Genomic DNA, 27,343 nt, shown 5'->3' with positions numbered 1-27,343 from the left:
CAGGCTCGTGAGCTGGGCTGACCCCCCAGATGGCTGGGGGACATAGCCACGGGTGCCGTGCTGTGCTGGTGGATGAGGTACACCCTCCAGACTGGCTTTGAGACCTTCCTGCAAGGGCTGCACCACTGATAGGCAAGGCTGTCACTTGGCTGATGTGCAGGAGTGGATGGAACTCTCAGCGGGACACACTCACTGGTGCTCTAAACTTGGAGAATTTCAAAATGGTGCCTGCTAATTATCAAGGTACCCTGAAATGGCAAAAATGGTTGCTGCCAATGTCTCCTAGTCTCCCGGGAGCATCTGAACTGGTTCCTGCCTCTCTGATGATGCTTCAAGCTTGGTAAGTGGTTTCCTTTGACCTGCAGTACATATGCTTTTTAATCTGGTGTTTTCATGCTGGTTTTGGAGTTGGGTGAGTCTGCATGTGGGCCCTTTAAGAGCAAGTCTTCTATTCTCTCACTTCTGTGGTTTTTCTAGATGAATTCCCTTTCAGCTTTTTAAAAAAATTGAACTGTAGTTAATTTATAATGTTGTGTTGATTCCAGGTGTATAGCAAAATGATTCACATACATATATATATGTATGCATATATATATATATATATATATATTCTTTTTCAGATTATTTTCCACTAAAGGTTATTACAAGATATTGAGTATAGTACCTTTTGCTAAACAGTAGTTTCTTGCGCTTATTTTATATATAGTAGTATATATATGTAAATCCCCAAATCCTAATTTATCCCTTTCCTCCCTGTTTGGTAGCCATAAAATTGTTTTCTATGTCTGCGAGTATGTTTCTGTTTTGTAAATAAGGCAAAAAATAAGGAATGCTTCACAAATTTGTGCATCTTCCTTGTTCAAGGACCGTGCTAATCTTCTCTGTATTGTTGCAGTTTTAGTATATGTGCTGCCAACGTGAGCACTCTCTTTTGGTTTTTAAAATCAGGTGTTTGGGGGACTCATCTCTCCTGTGCAGGACCTAGGGGTCAAGGTACATGATATGGAACTTGAGTCCCTTACTCCTCAGAGAAGAGAGATCAAGACCTTTGTGATCCTTCTCAATTGTGGGTCACTGCAGCCAGGACGTGATTTCTTTCTTTCTTGGTGAGACAGCTCTGTGCATGTCCTCACTATCTCAATGCTGTCCTTTTACCCTTTGTTGTGTAGGTGCTGTTCATCCAGGTTTCAGGCCCCTTTGTGAGGAGATTATCCCATGTGTAGTTGTGGATCTGTTGTGTCTGTGGAAGGAGATGAGTTCAGAATCATCCTATGCCACCATCTCGAACCCTCCTTCACAATTCGTTTTTAATATTGATCTTGTATCTTCTGACTTTGCTCCACTCATGTATTAGTTTTTGGACTTGTGGGGTTTTGTTGTTGCTGTTAGTGATTTCTTGGGGCTGTCCACATAGTCATGTAAATTATTTCTATCACCATGTTAACTGCAAATAAGACAGTTTTGTTTCTTTCTAGTCTGTATGCCTTTATTTCCTCTGCTCTCCTGGTGAGGACTCCAGTATTATTTTGAATAAGACTGTTGAAAGCAGATATCTCTGCCTAGCTCAAGATCTTAGAGGGAAGGCACTCAGTCTTTCACCATTATACTAGTTGTGTTTTTCTTTTTCTCTTTTTGGTAGATGTTCTTTATCAGGCTGAAAAAGTCCCTGTCTAATTCCAGTTTTCTGACAGTTTTCATTCTGTATGAATGTTAATTATCAGTCCCTTTTTTTTTTTTGCATCAGTTGATATAAGCATGTGCTTTTTATTGTTTAGCCTGGCAGGCTACAGTCCATGGTGTTGCAGAGTCGGGCACGACTGAACGACTAACATAACACACACATGGTTTATTCAATGACCAGTTTTGAAATGCTCAACCAGCCTTGCAATCATGGAATAAACTCCACTTGGTTAAGTGTATAATTCTTTATATATGCTGTTGAATTGTATTTGCTTATTTCTTGTTAAGGATTTTTATGTATGTTTATGAGAGAATGTAGTCTATACATTTCTAGCTTTTTTCTTATTATTTTTTTCAGTATCATCTTTGTGGTTTTGTTTTCAGAACAGTATTAGCTTCTTAAAATGAGTGGATAGATATTCTCTCATCCTCTACTTTCTGTTAGAGAGTTATAGAACTGGTATTAATCCTTCTTAATTGTTCAGTAGAATTTTCTAGTGAAATTATCAGGACCTAGTGAATTCTTTTCAGGAATTTTTAAATTATTAATTCAGTTTGTTTAATAATTTTGTGACTGTTCAGTTTATTTTCTCTCATTTAAGTTTCAGTAGGTTGTGCTTTTCCAAGGAATTGGTTTATTTCATCTAAAATGTGAAATGCATATGTGAAGAGTTGTTTGCAACATTCCCTTGTCATTTTTTTGATGTGTATAGGGCTTGTAGTAATATACTCAAATTCATTTGTGATATTGGCTTGTCCATTTAATTGATCTTTTCAAAGAAGTAGATTTTTGTTTCATTGATTTTCCCTATTGTTTTTATTTTCTTACTTTCATTGATTTTTCTTCCTACATTTATTATTTCATTCTCTCTACTTTTATAGGTTTATTTTTTGCTTCTCCTTTCTTGTTACTTGAAGAGTGAGCATGGAGTTACAGGCTTGAGATTTCTTCTAGTGTAAGCATTTACTACTATACATTTCCCTCTCTGGTCAATACCAAAAGCAGATGGATTGTATTCTTTGCAGCCAAAGATGGAGAAGCTGTATACAGTCAGCAGATAAAAGACCTAGAGCTTACTGTGGCTCAGGTCATCAACTCCTTACTGCAAAATACAGGCTCAAATTGAAGAAAGTAGGGAAAACCACTAGGCAATTCATTTATGACCTAAATCAAATCTCTTATGATTATACAGTGGAGATGACAAATAGATTCAAGGGACTAAATCTGGGAGTTGGAGTGCCTGAAGAACTATGGGTGGAGGTTCAGGTCATTGCACAAGAGGTGATGACTAAAACCATGCCCAAGGAAAAGAAATGCAAGAAGGCAAAGTGGTTGTCTGAGGAGGCCTTACAAATAGCTGTGAAAAGAAGAGATATGAAAAGCAAAGGATAAAAGGAAAGATAGACCCACTGAATGCAGAGTTCCAGAGAATAGCAAGGAGAGACAAGAAAGCCTTCTTACGTGAACCATGCAGAGAAATAGAAGAAAACAAGAATACGAAAGGCTAGAGATCTCTTCAAGAAAATTAAAGATACCAAGGGAACATTTCATGCAAAGATGGGCACTCTAAAGGACAGAAATAGCAAGGACATAACAGAAGCAGAAGGTATTAAGAAGAGGTGGCAAGAATACTCAGAAGAACTGTACGAAAAGGTCTTAATGACCCAGATAACCATGATGGTGTGGTCACTTACCTAGAGCCAGACATCCTGGAATGTGAAGTCAAGAGAGCCCTAGGAAGTATTACTATGAATAAAGCTAGTGAAGGTGATGGAATTCTAGCTGAGCTATTTCTAACCCTAAAAGATGATGCTGTTAAAGTGCTGCATTCAATATGCCAGCAAATTTGGAAAACTCAGCAGTGGCCACAGCACTGTAAAAAGTCAGTTTTCATTCTGATCCCAAGACAAAGAATGTTAAAACTTCCTCAAAATTGTATTCCTTTCACATGCTAGCAAGGTAGTGCTCAAAATCCTTCAAGCTAGACTTCAACAATACATGAACTGAGAACTTCCAGATGTACAAGTTGGATTTAGAAAAGGCAGAGGAACCAGAGATCAAAATGCCAACATCTGCTAGATCACAGAAAAAACTCTAAGAAAAGTAAATTAAAAAGAAAAAAAATCTACTTCTGCTTCATTGACTACGCCAAAAACCTTTGACTGTGTGGATCATAACAAACTGGAAAATTCTTAAAGAGATGGGAATACCGGACCACCTTACCTGCCTCCTGAGAAATCTGTATGCAGGTCAAGAAGCAGCAGTTAGAACCAGACATGTAACAGCCAACTGGTTCAAAATTGGGAAAGGAGTACGTCAAGGCTGTATTTTGTCACCCTGCTTATTTAACTTACATGCAGAGTTCGTCATGTGAAATGCCAGGCTGGATGAAGCACAAACTGGAATCAAGATTGCCGGGAGAAATACTGACAACCTCAGATATGCAGATGATACTATAATAAAGGCAGAAAGTGAAGAGGAGATAAAGAGCCTCTTGATGAATGTGAAAGAGGAGAATGAAAGAGCTGGTTAAAACCCAACATTCAAAAATCGAAGATCATGCCATCCGATCCCATCACTCCATGGCAAATAGATGGAGGGGAAAGTGCAAACAGTGAAAGATTTTATTTTCTTGGACTCCAAAATCACTGCAGACTGCAGCCATGAAATTAAAAGACATTTGCTCTTTGGAAGAAAAGCTGTGACAAACCGAGACAGCATGTTAAAAAGCAGAGACATCACTTTGCCAACAAAGGGCAGTATAGTCAAAGCTATGGTTTTTCTAGTAGTCATGTACGGATGTGAGAGTTGGACCATAAAGGAGGCTGAGTGCCAAAGAATTGATGCTTTTGAACTGTGGTACTGGAGAAGACTCTTGAGAGTCCCTTGGACAACAAGGAGATCAAACCAGTCAATCCTAAAGGAAATCAACCCTGACTATTCATTGGAAGGTCTGATGCTGAAGCTGCAGCTCCAATACTTTGGCCACCTGATGCGAAGAGCCAACTCGTTTGGAAAAGACCCTGATAGCTAGGAAAGATTGAGGGCAAGAAGAGAAGGGGACAACAGAGGATGAGATGGTTTGGTGGCATCACTGACTCAATGGGCTTGAGTCTGAGCAAACTCTGGAAGATAGTGAAAGACAGGGAAGCCTGGCATGCTGCAGTTCATGAGGTCACAAAGAATCATAAATGGCTTAGTGACTGAACAACAACAAGTCTCCCTCTCTGTTCTTTACCTGCACTTCACAAATTTTGGTGTGTTGTATTTTTATTTTCTTCAGTTCAGTTTATCTTTTGAGTTCTCTCTAGCATTTGTTTTTGACTCATAGATTTTTTTTTTAATGGTGTTTATATTCCGAGTGTTTGGAAATTTTCCTCTTATCTCCTTTTTTTTAAACTTGTTTTTAATTTGATTCCATTGCAGACAGAAATCACACATTCTGTATGGTTTAAATTCTTTTAAATTTGTTGAGGATTTTATGGCACAAGTTGTGATCTGTCTAGCGTATGTTCCATGGGGACTTGAAAACATTGTTTTTGCTGTGTTGGGGAAGTGTTTTCTGTCAGTTAGGTCCTATTTGTTGATGGTGTGTGTTCTAGACTTTGCTAGTTGTCCTCTTATCAAGTATTGAGGAGGAGTGTTGAAGAATGTGGATTTGTCTGTCTCTTTTTTTTTGAACTTCTTTCTGGATTCGGTTCATATATTTTTCAGCTTGTTTGTTTGGGAAAGCGTGTATGATTGCTGTGTCTTCTTGGTAGATGGAATTTTTATCAGTATGTAGATTTATTATCTGCCCTTTGTAATTTTCTTTCGTCTAAAGTCTAATTTATCTGGAAATAATATTGTAAATCTTGCTTGTTGTAATAACATTTTCTTGGAATATGTAATTTGGTTGGCAGCCTACAGTCCACAGTCGATCAGGTTGGTGGTAGAACATGAGTTTATCCTTTGGTGTTTAGCTGAGGTGGGACTTATACTTATTTTGTCTTCTGTCTCTCTGGTTGCCCTTTCCTGGTCATTTGGCTTTTCTCAAGGTGTTTTTGTTGGTTTTGTCTACACTTTTGATGATTCTTCAGGACTCAGTTTGGAATATGAGACAAATGGAAAGCCCAGAGTCCTCGTGTTAGCCCTTCTGCTTTCTTCACTGCACTTTCACAGTGGCCTTATGTGTGTTTATATATTATGTTAAGAGTTTTGGGCATAGTTAATGGAAGTAATAGTGCTGTAAAACACTAATAACAAAATATCACACTCTGGGCATTTTTTTCCCCAAAGTAGGTATTTACTTAGGGCCGAATACCCAGACCACTGCACTTTATTTCTTATTTATCTATATATAAATAAATATATATATTTTGTGGAACTGTTGTTCCACAAAATTCTTAAGTGACTGTAATGAATACATAAAAATGGAGACTTTTATTTTTCCCAGTTCTGGAGGCTGGAAATCCAAGATCAATAGGCAGCCAATTCTTTCCCAGGAGAAACCTCCCTTCCTGGCTTCTCATTGTGTCCTCGTATGGAAGAGAAGAGAGAGAAGATGAATACTAATTTAGCCTATTCTTACAAGGCTACTAGTCATATTGGATTAGGACTCCATCCTTATGACTGCACTTAGCCTTAATTACCTCCTAAAAGATCCTATTTCCAAATGTAGTCATACTGGGAGTTAGGACTCCAGCAACATATGAATTTGGGGAGAGGGCAGTTCAGTCCATGCAAATAAGTAAGTGTCTATTCTATCCATAACTGAAAGTCTGAGCTCTAATTTTTGTTTTTTTGGAAATGATAATAAACATATTTGTGACTGTATTTATTTTAATCATATACATTTTTCCAGATGAAATATGGGCTTTTTAAGGTTCTTAAATCCTCTTGTTCCATTTTATGAAATTTCTTTTTTTTTTTTTTTTGGCTATTACAAAAGTTTATTTAACAAAATAGTCCAGTAAGAAAATGTACACAACCCAATTTTTCTGGTAGTAAAATGTGGAGAGGGGACACATGAAAGCGTTGATTTCTCTGGTGAACACAGCCATTGTTCATACTCGTTCCAAGGCTTCTAACATGATGATATTATTTCCTCGTATTACCACCATTCCAGTGTTGTTCTGTTGCCCACTAGTTGCCATCTCCACACATTCATCTATCACAAGATTCATAAAGGGATCAAATCCCCACAATATTCCTTGAACAAGTCTGCCACCATTTAATTTCAATGATAACTTCTTGTCCATAAATTTCTTCAACTCGGGAGGGTGTGCTTTGCTCATGATGTCTACTCTGTGAGATCAAAGAAGCCTCCAAACAGAATTCGAGTAGCCCTCACACTCCAGCAGCAGGCCCAAGTGAAATTTCTTTCCAAACACATTATACAGGCCTGGTTTACTTGTAAGCAAATTAGGTCCCTGATGATATGTTCCACTTAATCTAAACCAAGTTTTTTTTTTTTTTTTTCATTATTAACCTTCTTGCTTCAGTGTTTTGGTGGAAATATTTAGTATAACTTTAGGCAGGACATTTATAGATTAACTTCTTGAAGGTAAAAACAATGTTTCTGAGTTTTCATTTTTAGATTTTATTTATACTGTCATACTAAGTGGTAGTTTTCAAAAACATGTGCTTAGTTTATTTAGATTTCATATTTATTCAGATTGTTGTTGATGAATTTCTTTATATTATTCACCTAAAGGAAAAGCTCCCTTAAAAAATTAGTCTGGTCACTTATCAGCCATTTACTGGGAACTTCAGGCATGGACTTGGTGGACCCAGTTAGGCGGGAGGTTCTCACAGTGGCCTGCATGCCTGCTCAGAGGCCACGAGCCCAGGTGGGCAGAGCGCACAGTCCACACCTTTCCTTCTGTATTTTCTGGTCACCTTCACTCCTGTGAGAATTTCTGCACCTGATGCACAGTCCTTGTGTGCACAGTAACCCAGAGCACCAGTGGCAGAAGCTCTCCCTTCCGTGGCGGAGGTGGCTAGCTTTCTCTTGTTCCCTAGGTTTCATGGCCCTGGAAAGAAAGGGTGTCACAGGTTGCACAGCTTAAGAAATGGAGAATTCACTTTTACTTCACGGCCTCATTCACATTCATACAGTAGGCTGCCCCACCTCTGTGTTGAGGAACTGCAGGGGCTCTGAGCAGCCCAGGAGGGCAGAGGCCAGTGCTTTCCCCACATGTAGCCCTGGAGCTCAGGGAGCAGTCCTGTGTCCTAGGCACAAAAAAGCTCTCCTAGGGAGGAAGCTTCCCTGTAGGGAGCTTCCTTGCAGCTCAAACGATAAAGCATCCGCCTGTGATGCAGAAAACCTGTGTTTGATCCCCAAGTCAGGAAGGAAGATCCCTGGAGAAGGAAATTGCAACCCACTCCAGTATTCTTGCCTGGAGAATCCCAAGGACAGAGAAGTCACAAAGAGTCAGATATGACTGAGCAACTAACACTACACAAAAACTAGGGAGGCAGGGGTGAGACCTGGGCCCTGCCCTCTCAGACGAGGTGGGCCGGGACTGAGCAGGTACTGCCTTTGAAGGACTGCCCTCTCTGAGAAGCGGGCCAGAGGAGTATCTCCTTCTCAGTGCAGGAAGGTGAACATGAAGCTAACCTGTTTCTGGCTATGCGAGGGGAAGTTCCATGTCACAACCAGGGGCTTGGAGACTGAAGATTCATTCCAGTCTGTGGCATCTGGAAGACAAGATATGTGCTGTCCAAGCTCCTTGGTGGTGCATCGGTGTTTGAGCCTTGAGTTTTCTGCCACCTGACAAATAGCACAAACTGCAGTGGTTGGTGTCCCAGAGTCGGGGCAGAAGGCTGTGAGGGGACAGCCACAGGGCTCTGCTCTTCCCCCACCTGTCCTTTGTTTCCACCAACACTGTGGCTGCATTTGTATCTCCTAAGTTCTTTGCATAGGCCTTCATTAGATTTTACAGCAAATGTTGCAAAGACCATCAGGGTTGAAGACATATAGATAGCAGTGGAATTCAAAGGTAAACAGACACGCACAAATAGATGGTTGAAAATTAAGCTTACAAAGAAACATATAAAGAAACAGCAGCTCTCTTGGAGCAAATATCAGCAGATACAACAAACTGCAGATCCGGTTCTGAATTTTAGATAATAGAAACTAATAAATAATGTTTAAGTACAAGAATTGAAAATGCAAGGAAAAAGCAAAACACTTTTTGAATAGCTGCTTTGAAAAAAATCACCTAAAATTAATAGAAATGAAAATTATAGACATCACATAAAAAACTCAATTTATCTACAAAACAGAAATAAACTCATGAACATAAAAAAAAACCTTAGAGTTATCAAAGGAGAAAGGTGGAGGAGGGATAAATTAGGAGTTTGGGATTAACATACACTACTGTATATAAGCTAGATAAACAACAAGGACCTACTGTATAGAACAGGGAAGTATTCTCAATATTTTGTAATAACCTATAAGGGAAAGGAATCTTAAAAAGAAAATATGTATGTGTGTATGTGCACGTGCTCAGTAATGTCCAACTCTTTGTGACCCCATGGACTATAGCCCTCCAGGCTCCTCTGTCTATGATCTTCCAGGCAAGATTACTGCATCCATTTCCTCCTCCAGGAGATCTTCCTGATCCAGGGATCGAACCTGAATCTCCTGTATCTATTATATTTTTCAGGTGGATTCTTTACCACTGAGCCAGCCTGGAAGCTAGTATATATACACATACATACACTCCCATATAGTTATACATATATATTTGTATAACTGAATCAGGGTGCTGTACACATTTTAAATCAATGACACGCCAATGAAATTTTTTTAAAAATTGAAATCTTGGTAGAAGTATTGAGTGTCAGATGAGACAGTTGAAAGAGTAGAAGCAATTTCCTGGGTTGAATCACAGGCAGTAAAATATGAAATCATATTTTCATAGTTGGGAAGTATGAAAAAATAGTGAACAGTTGTGGGAATATCTCACACTTCTCAGGTGCTTCTCTGTACCAGGTCCTGCAAACATTTTACATATGTTTACAACATTTCTGAGAAGGGTACTGTTATTATTCCTATTTTTCAGATAAGTCAAAAATAGGAAGAGTCATCAAAATAACAGCACAGTATGTCTGAGGTCTGGCAGAAGGCAATATATGTGGATACATGAACCCCACTCAGTAGTGACCCCAAGCTTATTAACGCTGAGACAGGGCTTATGAGTTCCTCTCATGCGAAGGTGCTCCCACGTGCAGTGGCTGGTATTGTAAAAGGAAATAATAGAACATGCGAGAAGTGTTAGGAGATTTTTCAGTGTGAAAGTAAAATTGTGACCCATATACAGATATGTAAAAATGGACATATGCTAAAGAATTAATTTTACTCGTAAAACTGATGGAACCAAGCAGATGTTAGATCCAATTAAAGGAAAAGTCAAACCAGGACAAATGTATATGAAGTAAAGGAAGGTTGAGATGAATTGTAAGTGGACATAAAATGTGTTTATTTAGAGGGCACAGGAAATCAAATCAACAGCAGTGAAATCACTCCCAGACAACACATAATTTATACATCTCTCCCCTGCCTGCCAGCTTTTAAAGAGCTTCCAAAGATCTCAGATGTAGTCCCAGACCTCAGGTAGCCAGCTCAGAGCTGTGTGCTTGCAGAGGATGCAGTTTCCCAGTGAAATATGATACTATTTTTTTTCTCCAGAAGCCATGTTCCAAAAGAATGGCTGAGAATTTAATAATACTGATGAACAGCATAAATCCTCAGTTTTGGGAGATACAAGAAGTCTGAGGAAAGATAAATAACAAGAATGGGCACCTAGACAACTCTGTAAAACCTGCAGAAGTCAGGAAGCTAAGGAGATGCTGGAAACAGGGAAAGAGCAAAAGATAGTTTGTTACAAAAGCATAAAGATTAGACTGACTGCAGGCCTTTTAGAGGCAACAGTCAGAAGCAGAAAAAGCTAAGAGTAACATTCAAGTTTGAGAGAAAAATAATTGCTGTCCTAGAATTCTGTACCTGCTAAACCTTCTTTACATGAGGGGCAAAATCAGGACATTTTCAGGAAAAGAAGGACTCAAGAATTATTGTTGCCATGAAGAGGTAAACTGCCTTTATGAAACTATCAGAGTATAAATGTAGGAACAGGGTCTGAGAAGAAATATAGTTTAAAATACAGTTAAAAATTCAGAGTATAAATGTAGGAATGGTCTGAGAAGAAATACAGTTAAAAATTCAGTTAAAAAATATAAACAATTTTGAACATATGTAATATTAACAGTGAACTTGATGGTGGGGGTAAAAACAAAGTGAGATTAAAATGCTGAGAATAATAAAGCACTGTATGGATGGTACTTGGAGGTAAACCACTTAGTTGGATGTAAGTTGCTCTAGTAGGCATAGAGTTACCAGCTTTGAGTACGATATACATGTTAAAAATGTAAGAATCAAAACTATCTGTGATACATTGCTAAGGTGGGGGGAAAAAAACAAATTCTAGATTATTGTATGTAAGGTCCAAAATTTTGTTTAAAATGTCTGTGCATATGCATGCGGTATGCATGTACATTATATACAACCAGTGTATCCACATCCAGAGAAAAAGTTCAGAAAAAAATGGCAAGGAAGTTACCTCTGAATTGCAAAATTATGGGTAATTTAAATTTTAATTCCTTAAATAATTTCATCAATTATTTTGTACCTACCAAGTGCTTTCCATTTTCCCTTTTTGTAAACATGCTTTATTTCTGTAATTAGAGCAATAAGTGTTCATTTTAAAGGGATAAAAAGCATAAGAATAACTATCAGAAGCAAAAGAATGTTTTTTTAACTTCCAGACAGATGAGAAGCTAGTAGGGAAAGAATAAAGAAAATATGAGAAGCCTAAAGAAACAAGGGAAGTGCAATCAAAGAGAAAGAAATAAAGAGGGCAAAATTAAAGAGTAAGAATAAAACCAAGCATTTTAAGAGACAAGAGAAGAGAGAGGATTAGGCAGTTAGTTAAAAAGACAGAGATTCCCCAACCATCTCTCTATCAACTATCTATCAGAGGCTTCTCAGGTGGCACTAGTGGTAAAGAACCCGCCTGCCAAAGAAAGAGACATAACAGATTTGGGTTCAACCCCTGGGTCTGGGAGATCCGCTATAGTAAGAAATGGCAACCCACTCCAGTATTCTTGCCTGGAAAATCCCATGAACAGAGGAGCCTGGATGGCTACATCAATGAAGTCACAAAGAGTCGGACACAACTGAAGCAACTTAGCCACCACACATCTATCTATCTATGTCTGTATCTATCTATCTATATATTTAAAAATCCAGCTATACGTTAATTTGGATGGAAATAAAGTGTAAGTACACAAGAGGCAAAAAAAAAAAAGGAAAAGATGTATTTGATCAATAGGAACAAGATAAAATTAAATGGCTGTGTTTAAAACAGGAAAACACACACATACACACACACACACACTCATGTGCATGCATACTTGCTATAAGAAAAGAGGTACAATTAAGGTTAAAGTTCAAGTAATAATGACATTTCTAAAAATATATAAAAAATTTCACATGTATACACCTAATAAAATGACTTTGATACAAATAAATAAAAATTGGTAGATAAATCCATAATTATGATAGAAGATTTTAGTGTACTTTTTTAGTACTTGATAGTTCAAGAAGGGAAAAAGGTGTGTAGCAATAGAATTCCACAGTTAACAAGCCTCGTCTAATGAACAGAAATGGATACAGATAGACACAGATAGAGATGTGTCCTTGTTCTACTGAAAATATATATCTAGAGAACCAAATACCCAAATGTGAATAAAAAAACTTTCGTGGGTGTGAATGTGTGAGAACATATGTATATATATGTAAGGAGAAATCCATAGCCGCAAATGCTTACATTAGACAGTTCAGTTCAGTCACTCAGTCTTGTCCAACTCCTTGTGACCCCATGGCCTGCAGCACACCAGGCAGCCCTGTCCCATTAACAACTCCTGGAGCTTGCTCAAAATCATGTCCATCGAGTCAGTGATGCCATCCAACCATCTCATCCTCTGTCGTCCCCCTCTCCACCTGCCTTCAAGCATCAGGGTCTTTTCTAACGAGTGTGTTCTTTGTATCAGGTGGCCAAAATTGGAGCTTCAGCTTTAGCATCAGCCTTTCCAATAAATATTCAGGACTGATTTCCTTTAGGATTAACTGGTCTGACTCTGCAGTCCAAGGACCTGTCAAGAGTCTTCTCCAACACCACAGTCTAAAGGCATCAGTTCTTAAGTGCTCAGCTTTCTTTATGGGCCAACTCTCACATCCATACATGACCACTGGAAAAACCATAGCTTTGACTGGACAGACTTTTGTCGGCAAAGTAATGTCTCTGCTTTTTATATGCTGTCTAGGTTGGTCATAGCTTTTCTTCCAAGGAGCAAATGTCTTTTAGTTTCATGGCTGCAGTCACCATCTGCAGTGATTTTGGAGCCCAAGAAAATAAAGTCTGTTGCTGTTTCTATTGTTTCCCCATTTGCCATGAAGTGATAGGACCGGATGCCACCATCTACATTGTTTGAATGTTGAGTTTTAAGCCAGTTTTTTCACCCTTTGCTTTCACTTTCATCAAGAGGCTCTTTAATTCCTCTTCTCTTCACTTTCTGCCATAAGGGTGGTGTCATCTGCATATCTGAGGTTATTGTTATTTCTCCCAGCAGTCTTGATTATGCTTCATCCAGTCCAGCATTTCACATGATGTACTCTGCATGTAAGTTAAATAAGCAGCCTTATGTACTCCTTTCCCAAGTTGGAACCATTTTTCCATGTCCAGTTCTAACCGTTGCTTCTTGACCTACATACAGGTTTCTCAGGAGGCAGGTAAGACTGTCTGGCATTCTCATCTCTTTAAGAATTTTCAAAAAAAAAAAAAAAAAAGAATTTTCCACAGTTAGTTGTGATCTACAAGGTTTTAAAGTAAAATTTGAATTAATTATTAATACCAATCACAAGAACTTAGAAAAATATTATATAAATAAAAAGGAATAAAGAAAAGAGTACAGATTTATTAAATGAGAAAAATAAGGTAGAAATCAAGAAGGAATAAATTGGTTTTAAGAAGAACCAATAAAATGAACATGCCTCAGGGAATAATTATCAAGAAAGTAAAGACACAAATAAATGTTTATTAGATATAAAATAAGTCTATAACCATAGATGGCATTTTTTAAAATAGAATATTATGGACAACTTTATGGCAATAAATTTGGAAATTTAGCCAGGATTTATTTTTTTCTAGAAAAATATAAGCTGATTCTAGACAAAATAGAAAAAATAGTTAACATAATTGAATCTATTTATCTATCTATCTTTAAAATATACTTTAGAGTAATTTTACATCCCCAGCATAATTGAGAAGGTTCACAGATTTCCCATATACCCCTGCCCCCACACATGAAATGCCTACCCCATTATGAACACCCGGAGCAGAGTGGTATATTAAGAAGCAGAGACGTCACTTTGCCAACAAAGATCCATCTAGTCAAATCTGCAGGTTTTTCCAGTAGTCATGTATGGATGTGAGAGGTAGACCATAAAGAAGGCTGAGCACCAAAGAATTTATGCCATCAAATTGTGTTGCTGGAGAAGACTCGTAACAGTCCCTTGGACAGCAAGGAGATCCAACCACTCGATCCTACAGGAAATCAGCCCTGAATATTCATTGGAAGGACTGATGCTGAACCTGAAACTCCAATATTTTGACCACCTGATGCAAAGAACTGGCTCATCAGAAAAGAGCCTGACTCTGGGAAAGCTTGAGGGCAAGAGAAGAAGCGGGCAACAGGATGAGATGGTTGAATGACCTCACTGACTCAATGAGCATGAGTTTGGGCAAATCCAAGAGATACTGGAGGACAGGGAAGCCTGGTGTGCTGCAGTCCATGGGATTGCAAAGAGTCAGGCATGACTGAACAACAGTGTTTGTTTGTTGCAGTTGATGAGCCAACACTGACAAATAATTATCACCCTGTGGGGAGAGAGCAAATTAGCCAAGATGGCATGTTCAGGCTTTCTCGCCCCACATCTTGTAAATAATGACTGTGTATCGGCTGAGGTCATTTATACCACTGCACATGCGCATCACAAGGTACCTGCTTGGTCACGAGCTACTTTGTGCTGTAGGGATATGGGAACTCTGCCTGGAAAGTGGCAGCATTACTGCTGCGTCATGGCTGTCCGTTGGGTCAGCCACAAGAGGAGAGGTATAGCGTGTCTCCTGCCATGGCTGCTGTGTCAGCTAGGAGCGAATGCTGTTATGACTGCTGTTGTCAGCCAGGAGAGAGGTTGTGTTGTGTTAGGTTATGCTATGGCTGTTGCCAGAAGAGAATAAATGTGTCTGCAGTTCCTACAGATCCTCAAGTCTTCTTCCAGCCTCTTAGCGTGTGCCTTGCCTACCCTGGGTTCAGCGGACAATGTGGACAGTGTGAACAGGATCAGCAATGTACACCCAAAGTACATAGTAGACCCTAGGGCTCACTCTTTATGTTGTACATTGTATGGGTGTGGACAAAGGTATAATGACATGTATCCAGCATTATAGTAGCATACAGAACAGTTTCACTGCCTTAAAAATCTTCTGTGCTCCTCTTACTCATCCCTCTCTCCTTTCAACTCCTGGAAGCTGTTGAACTTTACTGTCTTCATAGTTTGGACTGGTCTAGAATGTCCTTTAGTTGGAGTTACACAGTATGTAGCCCTCAGACTGGCTTCTTTCACTTAGTAATATGCATTTAAGCTTTCTCCAAGTCTTTAATGGCTTAATAGCTCACTTCATTTTAAGACTAAATAGCATTCCACTGCCTGTATGTATCACAGTTTATTTATTTATTCATCCACCTACTCAAGAACATCTTGATTGCTTCAAAGTTTTGGTAATTATGTGTACAGCTTTCTGTAGACATCCATGTACAGATTTCTGTCTGGACATAAGATTTCAACTCCTCTGCATAAACACCAAGAGTGTGATTGCATGATGTACTCATCATGCAGAATCCCAGGCTGCATGAATCACAAGAGGGAGATCGCTGGGAGAAATATCAGCAACCTCAGATATGCAGATAACACTATTCTAACAGCAGGAGGTAAAGAGGAACTAAAGAGCCTCTCAATGAAGGTGAAAGAGGAGAGTGAAAAAGCTGGCTTAAAACTCAACATTCAAAAAGCTAAGATCACGATATCCAGTTCCATCACTTCATGGCAAATAGATAGGGAAAATATAGAAACAGAGACAGACTTTATTTTCTTGGGCTCCAAAATCACTGCAGATGGTGACTGCATCCATAAAATTAAAAGACGCCTGCTTCTTGAAAGATGAGCTGTGACAAACCTAGACAGGTGTGTTAAAAAGCAGACACATCACTTTGGCGACCAAGGTCTGCATAATCAAAGCTATGCTTTTTCCAGTAGCCATGTATGGATGTGAAAGAAGGCTGAGCGCCAAAGAATTGATGCTTTTGAACTGTGGTGCTGGAGCCTCTTGAGAGTCTCTTGGACAGCAAGATCAAACCAGTCAGTTCTAAAGGAAAACAACTGAATATTCATTGGAAGGACTGATGCTGAAGCTGAATCTCCAATACTTGGACCACCTGATGAGAAGAGCCAACTCATTGGAAAAGACCCTGATACTGGGAAAGATTGAGGGCAAGAAGAGAAGGGGACAACAGAGGATGAGATGGTTGTATGGCATCATGAATCAATGGACATGGACATGAGTTTGAACAAACTCTGGGAGATAGTGAAGAACAGGGAAGCCTGGCATGCTTCAGTCCGTGGGGTCACAAAGACTTGGGACACAACTGAGTGACTGAAAAACACAACAATGGTAAGAGGGTGGTTAGTTTCCTAAGAAACAGCCAAACTGTCTTTCAAAGTGATTGTTTCATTTTGCATACGCATCAGCAGTGAATGAAAGTTCCTTTTGCTCTATATCCTTGCCAGATTTGGTGTTCTCAGTGGTCTTGGGTTTGACTATTTGATAGGTGTGTGATGACATCTGGTTGTTTAAATTTACATTCCCTCATGTCTTCATTGTTGATGTACCTGTTCAAGTTTTTGACCCATTTTTGATTGTGTTGTTTTCTTACTGTGAAGAGTTATTTGGATAGCAGTCTTTATTAGAAATAACTTTTCTCAAGTATTTTCTACCAGTCTGAAGCTTGCCTTTCATCCTCTTGAACGATACGTTTTTAAAAATATATTTGAAAAGGTGTATTTTTCTGGCAAGTCCCACCTAGCATCACTTATGAGCATGTATACATACATCTTAAATAAAGTATTAACTCACTAAATCTAGCAGTACTTTTTTTAAAAAAATTATTTAACAAATTTAATTTTCTAATAATGCAAGTTTTAACTTTAGAAAACTTAATTGCCATAATTCACTCTGTAAACAGAATGAAGGGGAGAAATCATGTGATCATCTAGTAGTTAGAGAAAAATCAAGTGATAGTATTTAATACACATTTGTGAAATAGAAGAAAACTTGTGTAACCTGAAGTAAGGTCTTTACCAAAGGATTGTTTAATGGTGAAACATTACAGGTTTCTATATATAGAATGAAATAAAGATCACTTAAAAATATCTTAATAATGGTATTAAGATTTCTTAATTCATTAAATAATAAGAAAAATAAAAGAACAAAACATTGACAGTTAGAAAGGAATGTGTTTCAGTGATAAAGAATCCACCTGCAATGCAAGAGATACAAGTTCAGTCCCTGGGTTGGGAAGACCCCCTGGAGAAGGGAATGGCAACCCACTTCAGTATTCTTGCCTGGGAAATCCCATGGACAGAAGAGTCTGGTAGGCTACAGTCCATGGGGTTGCAGAGAGTCAGACAAGACTTAGTGACTAAACAACAAACTAGATTATCATCATTCACAGACTATATGACTTTTTTACATGAAGAACTCTTAGAGACTGTCTAGATAAAATATTTTGGATACAAGTATGAAAATATGAATGTATATCTTTACTTTTTCAACATTTAGAAAATATAATTAAATCTTATTTCTAATATCTGCAGGTGTTAAAAAATGTCAATTGAAAAATCTAAGACCAAAATAAACGATGAGTTATATATTTATTTCTGGGAAAACTCAATATCATAAAGATGTCAAGATCTCCCAAACTAGTCTGTAAATTTTATGTGATTCCAACTGAAGTCTCCACTCAGTCTTCATGGGATTGGATATGAGTAAAGGGTCCAGGGATAGGTAAGATAATTTTTAAACAAAGGATAAAGTTGGAGGACTTAGCCTGCCAAATACCAATGTTTCCATTCTGTTGTAGTGATTAAAATGATGTTGTCCTGGATCAGAAATAGTCCTTTGTTAATCAGGAAACAAAATTGGGAACCCAGAAACTTGACATATTCCATGGTAACATTTATCCCATATTATTTATAACACTGTTATTTGTTGTTCAGTCACTCAGTCGTCTGACTCTTTGCGACCCCATGGACTGTAGCACGCCAGGCTTCCCCATCCTCCACCATCTCCTGGAGCTTGCTCAGACTCATGTCCATTGAGTTGGTGATGCCTTGTCCTCCTGCTTTCAGTCTTTCCCAGCATCAGGGTCTTTTCCATTGAGTCGACTCTTTGCATCAAGTGGCCAAAGTATTGGAGCTTCAGTTTCAGCATCAGTACTTCCAATGAATATCCAGGGTTGATTTCCTTTGGGATTGACTGGTTTGATCTCCTTGCAGTCCAAGAGGCTCTCAAGAGTCTTCTCCAACACCACAGTTCAAAAGCATCAATTCTTCAGTAGTCAGCCTTCCTAATGGTCCAACTCTCACATCCATACATGACTACTGGAAAAACCATAGCTTTGACTACATGGACCTTTGTCCACAAAGTAGTGTCTCTGATTTTTAATATGCTGTCTAGGTTTATCATAGCTTTTCTTCCAAGGAGCAAGCATCCATTATTAGGTTATATTATTCATAACACTGTTGTAACATTGTTATAATTTATCCAGTGTTACATCTGATTGTTATCATCATATCCATGTTATATTCCATGTAACATAAATTGGTGATTAAAGAAAATATATTGATAAATTCTTCTGGAAGCCTCTTGCTAATGCCTAGATCTCTGCCTCCTAGGATCTCTGAAAGGTAGAAACAACCATGAAATTTCAGTTCTGCTCGACTTTTTGGTCACAATCTATGAAAAGTCACATTGCTATAATTTGAACCTGTCCTAACACTTTAGAATAAAATATAAAGCAAAATAAAAATACCCAGATAAAGGACTTAACTACTCATTTTTGAAACAAAATTGATCTTTTCTCTACAGACACTTTTCCTCTGAAATCTAGGCATCAGTGGTGTCTTAACATGTAATTGGCAGCTTTTTTTTATTAAGAGATTTAAGATAAATGACACCTTCCATTGACAGTTGTTTGAGATAGATGAATTTCCTCTTTTTTCATCACATACTTTTTTCTTAAAATATTTTAAACTTTATTATTTTATTGAGATATAATTAAGATATATAAAATATTGTATGTTTATCATGTACAATGTGTTGATTTGATACACATGTATGTGCTGTGTGCTAAGTCACTTCAGTTGTGTCTGGCGCTTTGTGACCCTATGGACTGTAGCCTGCCAGGCTCCTCTGTCCAGGCTAGAATACTGGAGTAGGTTGCCAGATCCTCCTCCAGCGGATCTTCTCCACCCAGACATCAAACCTGCGCCACCTGCAGCTCTTGCAGCTCCTGCATTGCAGGCAGATTCTTTACCGCTGAGTCACCAGGGAATCCCTGATTCACATTTATATTGCAATGTAATTGCCACTGTAGCATTACTGACATCTCTATCTCATCACGTAATCATAATTTCTTTTTTTGTAATAGGAAAATTAAGATCGTTTTTGTCTTTTCTGCTCTCCCTCTTTCTGTCTTGGAGGACCATGTGACCTCAGGGGAGACAGGTCTGATGGTGCCCGAGACCCCATTCATTACAGTCCTCCCCTCAGGAGCCCGCAGTGTGCTCTTGGCAGCAGTGTATTGGCCCTGGGTTTTTAGCTGAGAGGTGGGGGTCAGTGCTGCCAGGTGAAATAAGCAGAGGCTGCACTGAGCTGGGATTGGAGGGCTCTGCTTCCAGTGCCAGGCGCACTTCCCAGGGCCAGATCTGGCACTGTGTTACACCCTGGGGATGAGGACAAGGATGCAATCTTAGCCCAGACCACCAGGGTTCACTTGTGCCCCCTGGGCTCTGCCTGCCTGTGCTGCTGGGACATCTGGAAGCACAGTTTGAAAGCCTCCTGTAAGGATGGGCCCTTGGGTCCTGCAGGCACAGACACTGGTGGTTTGCTCTCAAGCCCCTGTAGTACCTGCCTTGCTGCCTAGGGCAGCATCTCACTCACCCCTGCTCCAAACACACCTTACCTTCGTGAAGCCTCCCTTGATCCAGTCTATCTCCAGGCATGTGACCAGACTGCACTTTCTGCTGGCAACACCCTCACCTTTCCACTTTTGAGCCTTTTGCTTATCCTTAGAGCCCATCCAGAAGTCCTCTGGCTGATGATGTAGGACCCGCACCTTCAATATTGGGGTTAAATAACCCACCCCATGAGCACCTCTTGGTGGGGGTGCCCAGAGCTCTCCTCATACTAAATGCAAGCTCATCTGTCCATCACTAGCTGGATGGGGGACCACAGCAGCCAGAGAGAAGAGCTTTTGAGGGGAGTGAAGAGCCATGTGCCAGGGTTGTCAAAAGCTCTGAGGTACACCCTGTTTTCCAGTAGTCAGGAAAAAATATATATGTTTGACGAGTTCCTAAGAGTTTTAAGACAGAAGGTTTCATATGCGCACCAGCACAGAGAAAGAAAATGAGTCATATGGGCCCACCCAGCCTCCAGGGTGACCAGAGTCTGCTGGCTCCAAAGGCTGTGGTGCCACGTGTCCTGGACATTCCTGGTGTTGCCACCTGTCAGGTCCTTGGCATAGTTTTGGTTACTCATCTTTGACAGGGACTTTTCATCCCCTTCCTGTTTTCAGACTCAGATTTCAGCACAGGACCCCTTTTCAACCAAAGTTTAACTCCAACCCTAATGGTGAAAACAGATAAAGTGGTATTAACACATAATTATTACCAGAATTACTTTTATATCATTTACATTTATATCATTGCCTGTGGGAAAGAACCTAAAACTTCCACAATGAGCATTAAGATTTGAATTTTGATAATGATGACAGTGATGCGGTTCCATTTATCTCAGTATTCTATTTTGGTTGAACCATATTCAGAAATCACTGAGTCACAAAGGTAAGCTGTTGCTAATGGTAACAGATTTTTATCTTGTTTTTACCCAGTTGCCTTGTGATCTCTAGAGTCTCTTCAGTTAAATTGATTCAAATCTGTGAAGAAGGAGCTGTGTGTATGTTTTTCATCCAAAATTAATCACTAACAGTTGCCCACAATCTTTATTATAACTATAAAAATTAGACAGGACGACACCCAAGCTTAAAATAAGTAAAGCTATGCCAGCATCACACTGTGCTTTCTGCCTTTGTTGCTACAGAGGTGGGAAGAGATGTCAAGGCAGATACAGGTTCTGTGCTGGAATTGTAGGATCAAATGTGAATTGTTTAAATAGAGTAATACTGCAAACCTGAAATCTTACTGGATGACTCATTTCCAAGAGTTCCAAATACATGCGATAGTCACGGCAAGAGGAGTCTTAAGCTAAACTTTCCCCAGTAAAGTAGTGAAACGTTAATTAGTTAATACATTGAGTGTCTGAAGAGTTAAGATTTTGAAAACAATTGTTTGAATGTGCTTGGACTTTTATTTGTATTTTGAAACACAAGGCAAAGAAACTTGGAATCAAACACTTGTAGAAACCTGAAGCACCTCCACAGAATCTTGGAATTCCAGAGACCCTAATTTAAAAAGCAAGGTAAAATCCAGGGTGAGTTTGTGAAGGCCCACATGCTCAGCTATTTGGCACCCAGTCACTGTTAGTGTCTCATTAGGACACCTGGGTACAGGCTGCTGTCAAGCAAAGAATATTTATATCTTGAGCCTTCCTCTTCCTCTCTCCCTGAATGTGTGTACAGGTGAGGGAGTGGATGTGACCTTCTTCATCTTGGAGGATTATCATTTTATAGCTTAGTCTTCCTCCTTCCTTTCAGCATCATCACATTTTTTATCTTCAAACCAAAGCTTGCTTGTACAGTTTTTCCTGAAGTTTCTGGTGCTGTTTTTTTTTTTTTTTTAATTTTTAGTTTTTTATTTTTTTAATTTTAAAATCTTTAATTCTTACATGCATTCCCAAACATGAACCCCCCTCCCACCTCCCTCCCCAGAACATCTTTCTGGGTCATCCCCATGCACCAGCCCCAAGCATGCTGCATCCTGCGTCAGACATAGACTGGCGATTCAATTCACATGATAGTATACATGTTAGAATGTCATTCTCCCAAATCATCCCACCCTCTCCCTCTCCCTCTGAGTCCAAAAGTCCATTATACACATCTGTGTCTCTTTCCCTGTCTTGCATACAGGGTCGTCATTGCCATCTTCCTAAATTCCATATATATGTGTTAGTATACTGTATTGGTGTTTTTCTTTCTGGCTTACTTCACTCTGTATAATCGGCTCCAGTTTCATCCATCTCATCAGAACTGATTCAAATGAATTCTTTTTAACAGCTGAGTAATACTCCATTGTGTATATGTACCACAGCTTTCTTATCCATTCATCTGCTGATGGACATCTAGGTTGTTTCCATGTCCTGGCTATTATAAACAGTGCTGCGATGAACATTGGGGTACATGTGTCTCTTTCAATTCTGGTTTCCTCGGTGTGTATGCCCAGCAGTGGGATTGCTGGGTCATAAGGTAGTTCTATTTGCAGTTTTTTAAGGAATCTCCACACTGTTCTCCATAGTGGCTGTACTAGTTTGCATTCCCACCAACAGTGTAGGAGGGTTCCCTTTTCTCCACACCCTCTCCAGCATTTATTGCTTGCAGATTTTTGGATCGCAGCCATTCTGACTGGTGTGAAGTGGTACCTCATTGTGGTTTTGATTTGCATTTCTCTAATAATGAGTGATGTTGAGCATCTTTTCATGTGTTTGTTAGCCATCCGTATGTCTTCTTTGGAGAAATGTCTATTTAGTTCTTTGGCCCATTTTTTGATTGGGTCATTTATTTTTCTGGAGTTGAGCTGCAGAAGTTGCTTGTATATTTTTGAGATTAGTTGTTTGTCAGTTGCTTCATTTGCTATTATTTTCTCCCATTCAGATGGCTGTCTTTTCACCTTGCTTATATTTTCCTTTGTTGTGCAGAAGCTTTTAATTTTAATTAGATCCCATTTGTTTATTTTTGCTTTTATTTCCAGAATTCTGGGAGGTGGATCATAGAGGATCCTGCTGTGATTTATGTCTGAGAGTGTTTTGCCTATGTTCTCCTCTAGGAGTTTTATAGTTTCTGATCTTACATTTAGATCTTTAATCCATTTTGAGTTTATTTTTGTGTGCGGTGTTAGAAAGTGATCTAGTTTCATTCTTTTACAAGTGGTTGACCAGTTTTCCCAGCACCACTTGTTAAAGAGATTGTCTTTACTCCATTGTATATTCTTGCCTCCTTTGTCAAAGATAAGGTGTCCACATGTGTGTGGATTTATCTCTGGGCTTTCTATTTTGTTCCATTGATCTATATGTCTGTCTTTGTGCCAGTACCATACTGTCTTGATGACTGTGGCTTTGTAGTAGAGCCTGAAGTCAGGCAAGTTGATTCCTCCAGCTCCATTCTTCTTTCTCAAGATTGCTTTGGCTATTCGAGGTTTTTTGTATTTCCATACAAAGCTTGAAATTATTTGTTCTAGTTCTGTGAAAAATGTGGCTGGTAGCTTGATAGGTATTGCATTGAATTTGTACAGAAATCCCTTGCATTCCTATACACGAATAATGAGAAAGTAGAAAAAGAAATTAAGGAAACAATTCCATTCACCATTGCAACGAAAAGAATAAAATACTTAGGAATATATCTACCTAAAGAAACTAAAGACCTATATATAGAAAACTATAAAACACTGATGAAAGAAATCAAAGAGGACACTAATAGATGGAGAAATATACCATGTTCATGGATTGGAAGAATCAATATAGTGAAAATGAGTATACTACCCACAGCAATTTACAAATTCAATGCAATCCCTATCTGGTGCTGTTTTTTAATTAAAGATTTTTTAAAACAATGAGTCCTTCATCAAATCTGTGGTGTTTTCCAGCTTGTTGTTTCTTGTGTTGATTACTCTGAATCCACTTTACTCTCTTCAGAGATCCCTCATATCTCACTGTAATTTGGACCCCCAACCCTTTTACTAGATCCTCGGCACAGTTCATCCTGAAAATCCCTTTTCTGGATCTTTAAGTTTAGTCTGAAAGTTTGTTTCTTCTTTAGTGTTCAGCCTCATTTTTCTAGAGCTGATGATCAAGTCCATGGCCAAGAAAATATACATAAGAAACACCTGAATGTTCTTGAAAATACCCTTTTTTTTTTTTTGCCTTCATACTTTAGGTGTTTCCTTCAGCTCTAAAATTTCTCCATGTGATTTCTCTCCCTCCGACTCCCCTGATGTTTCCTCCACTTCTGTTGAGTGAATTTCCCCAGCCTTTACTTTGAGACCCTCATCCCTTCTGTCTTCTATTTCATCTCTGTGATTCTTACCAGCCAAATCTCCCACCCATTTTTAAAGATGTATTTCATAGACCATATTTAACTTCCATATTGCCCCCTGTTTTTCTAAATGCAATATCCATCTGAATTTTTATGAGGGTATTACTTTTTTTTAAAGGTGATTTTTCATTCCTTTCATTGTCAGTTTCTTCTTGGATCTTTCTTGTCTCTATCCTTGACTGTGTCACTCACAATGAAGCCTGTCCTCAAACAACTCGTGATGGTGACTTTCCCCTTTAGAGAATGCTGGAGACAGAAAAGACTGCAGGGGCTCTGGAGACATGGGCAGCCCATAGCAGAGGTCCTCCAGTTGCTTAAAGGACGGGAATTTGACTCATGGTGCTGGTACCATGACTGGCTGCCTACCTTTTCTTAAGGCCGTTTCCTTTTTATTCACCCATAGGGCAGTATTTTAAGGATATGTTTTAATCAGGTATGGTAAGATGCAGACACAGAAATGATGAAGGAAGGAAGTTTATTAGATACTCACAGTTCCCTAGAAACAGAAGGCTTGCTCGCCACACAGGGCCACACAGGGAAGCACCAGGGTCAATCAGAAAGCAGAGGGCTTGGGGAGAAAACGTGCTCAAAAGCCTTTATTGTGGTCTCCACAGGGAAGCGGTGAGGCAAGGTAAGCATGGCTAGAGCTTGGAATGCTTTCAGCAGGCTCTGATGCATATGGCTTGTTGCTATTTGTCTGGTGTCTACCCCTGGGGTGATTAGGGTGGGTGGATGATGGCCAGGAGATGAGAGCTCCATAAAGGAACTAGTTGGGGTGTGGGCTCTGGATTAGTTGGTTTTCCTTTGATTGAGTTGTTTGCTGTCTCCAGGAATTGGCTAATCTGGGGCAGTGGGGTGATGGGGACAGTCCCTCCAGGGTCAGCAAGGCCCCAGATGTCAAAGTGTCAGAACACAGAAAGTGAAAGACCTGGATGTGAAGGGCTCTTGGTCTTAAATATTTTTTTCCTTCCTGTTTTGTGTGCCTTCTTTTAACCAGGTTGGTCACTGCTGTCTGGAGGAGGTTCTGAGCATGGTTAGGGGTGGGGTTGGGGTGCATTTATCTGAACTTGAACCTGATTGTGTTCTCTCCACCTGTCATCACCACTCCTGGAGCCTGGTACCCCTAAAGGCTGCCCAGCTCCCGTGGGCACCTGCAGCCTCAGTCACTCAAGATGGATTTATCAAGCACCATCTGAGCTTTGGACCCATTCATGTGGCTGAAACTAGAGCCTTGAATACAGAGGGTCCAAATCCCACTCTTGTGGGCTGATAGAGAGGCACTTTGCTCCCCCACCCCCTACACTCTGTCTCCTGAAGATAGATTGAAATGTCATCTGTAATGACCTCCTAAGTTGTCTTCAGGTTTCATTTTTGCTAAGAGCTTTGTTTTACATGCATATGGAAAAAATCAGCGTCCCTATGAAATGGAGGAGGGCGTTGGCCCCATCCCCCTGTCCTCTGGGAAGACCTTCCAGGTCAGCCCCACATGGGGCTCTCACACTGCTGCCAGCTGCCCCACCTGAAAGCAACGGCCCTTCTCAGAGCTTCTCAGACCACGGGAACAACCACCCCAAGGGCATGGGGAACCCACTGCCTGGCCGGCTTAGCTCATGGATCCGTCTCTTGTTTCTAGTGCTGATGAGCGTTTTGATGCTACGTTCCACACCAATGTGTTAGTGAACTCTTCTGGGCACTGCCAGTACCTCCCTCCAGGTAAGCACCACTCCCTTTGACCTCTGCATTTAGACAGTGTGAGGGAGTTTGGGGTGCCCAGTGGTGCCCCCAGGGGCAGCAGCTAGCTCTGTGCTCTGGGCATCCTTAGCTATCACACATGCCTGCTGCACCTGCCTTCTTCTCCTCCACGCCCCTGTATATTCCCTGAATGTGGCAATGCTGTCTTCCTGTTTTTTTTTTTTTTTTTTTATCTTGGGATCATGGCTCAAGCTGTCTTTGCCAACACATGCTCTCTGTCCTTATTCTCTGTCTTGTGTTCTTTACATTTCTTCCACAACTAAAACAAGTCTCCCTTGTTAGGTCATTCCCATCCTCCTTACAATCTGCAAGCCAATCCCTTGGCCATTTCTTCCCTCATGACCCCAATTTTCCTTCCCACTGCACTGGATACCTGGGCAGGTGCTGCCCTCCAGGTGTTGACCTTGCTGGGCTGGCTTCTTGAGTGTGCACAGTAAAGCCCAGTGCATCTCGCTGGTTAGAGGTAAGATCTGATGGTTTCTTCCTGAAAGTGTGTCTCCTTCTCAGGCAGCTGATAGATAATTGCTTCCTTGGATTTAATCTCCCCTCACCAGCCCATCATTCCTATCAGTTCACAGGGCCCTGGGTCACTTATGAGTGAGCCACGTGGTGGGAGACTTGGGCTTCATGGCCTTGAGATACTAACAGATTTTAAAAAAACCTCCTGGATGGTTTTTCACATGTTCTTTCCCAGAGTTATTTTCGCTACTGCAACTGTTTGTTTAACTTCCTGCTCCCAGGCAGCCTGCAGCCACCTCCCACCTCACCACCAGCCCACATACCACACACACTTACTGCATAACACACACACACACCCCACATGAATACACATTACTCACCATACACATACGTATACACACACCACACAAATAGACACATCACACAAAAACATACCACATGCTATACACTCTACATATCACACACACACGTACACACACACACACACACACACACACAGCACTCACAGGAGAGCTGGCTTTGCCTACTGGGTGGTGGTCTTTCTGCTCTTCCGGGTTAACAGAGGATAAGGGCCCCAAAGGAAGGATCTGTGTTTATTCCTATTAGAACCACCACTCATCAACCAGGGGCCTGGCCCACGTGGAGGTAAACAAATGCGTGAGGGGTTGAACTGGTCACAGGCAGACACCATCCACTGTTGTCTGCAGAGATGGAAGGACTTCAGACTTTCAGGTTTTCTGTCTT

At 40.0% G+C, this 27,343-nt stretch overlaps 1 protein-coding gene, 1 non-coding gene and 1 pseudogene across 4 annotated transcripts in view; 1 reads left to right on the top strand and 2 right to left on the bottom strand.

Annotated features, from left to right (window-relative positions):
• LOC138423781 (neuronal acetylcholine receptor subunit alpha-7) overlaps positions 1 to 27,343 on the top strand; it is a 160,624-nt gene that overhangs the window by 107,252 nt on the left and 26,029 nt on the right. For all 3 annotated transcript variants that reach the window (XM_069560075.1, XM_069560077.1, XM_069560076.1), the window contains one exon: positions 26,022 to 26,101. In XM_069560075.1, the coding sequence (XP_069416176.1) occupies positions 26,022 to 26,101 (80 nt within the window). The remainder of the gene's footprint in view (positions 1 to 26,021; positions 26,102 to 27,343) is intronic.
• Positions 819 to 925, bottom strand: LOC138424058 (U6 spliceosomal RNA). Its single transcript, XR_011250627.1, has one exon. It is a non-coding gene; the product is annotated as a U6 spliceosomal RNA (small nuclear RNA).
• LOC138423953 (small nuclear ribonucleoprotein G pseudogene) lies at positions 6,648 to 6,995 on the bottom strand (annotated as a pseudogene).

This window comes from Ovis canadensis, chromosome 18 (genome assembly GCF_042477335.2).
Source record: "Ovis canadensis isolate MfBH-ARS-UI-01 breed Bighorn chromosome 18, ARS-UI_OviCan_v2, whole genome shotgun sequence".
Taxonomy (NCBI): Eukaryota; Metazoa; Chordata; class Mammalia; order Artiodactyla; family Bovidae; genus Ovis; species Ovis canadensis.
Note: the sequence above shows the minus strand (reverse complement) of the source record. Positions and strands in the feature narration are given on the sequence as shown.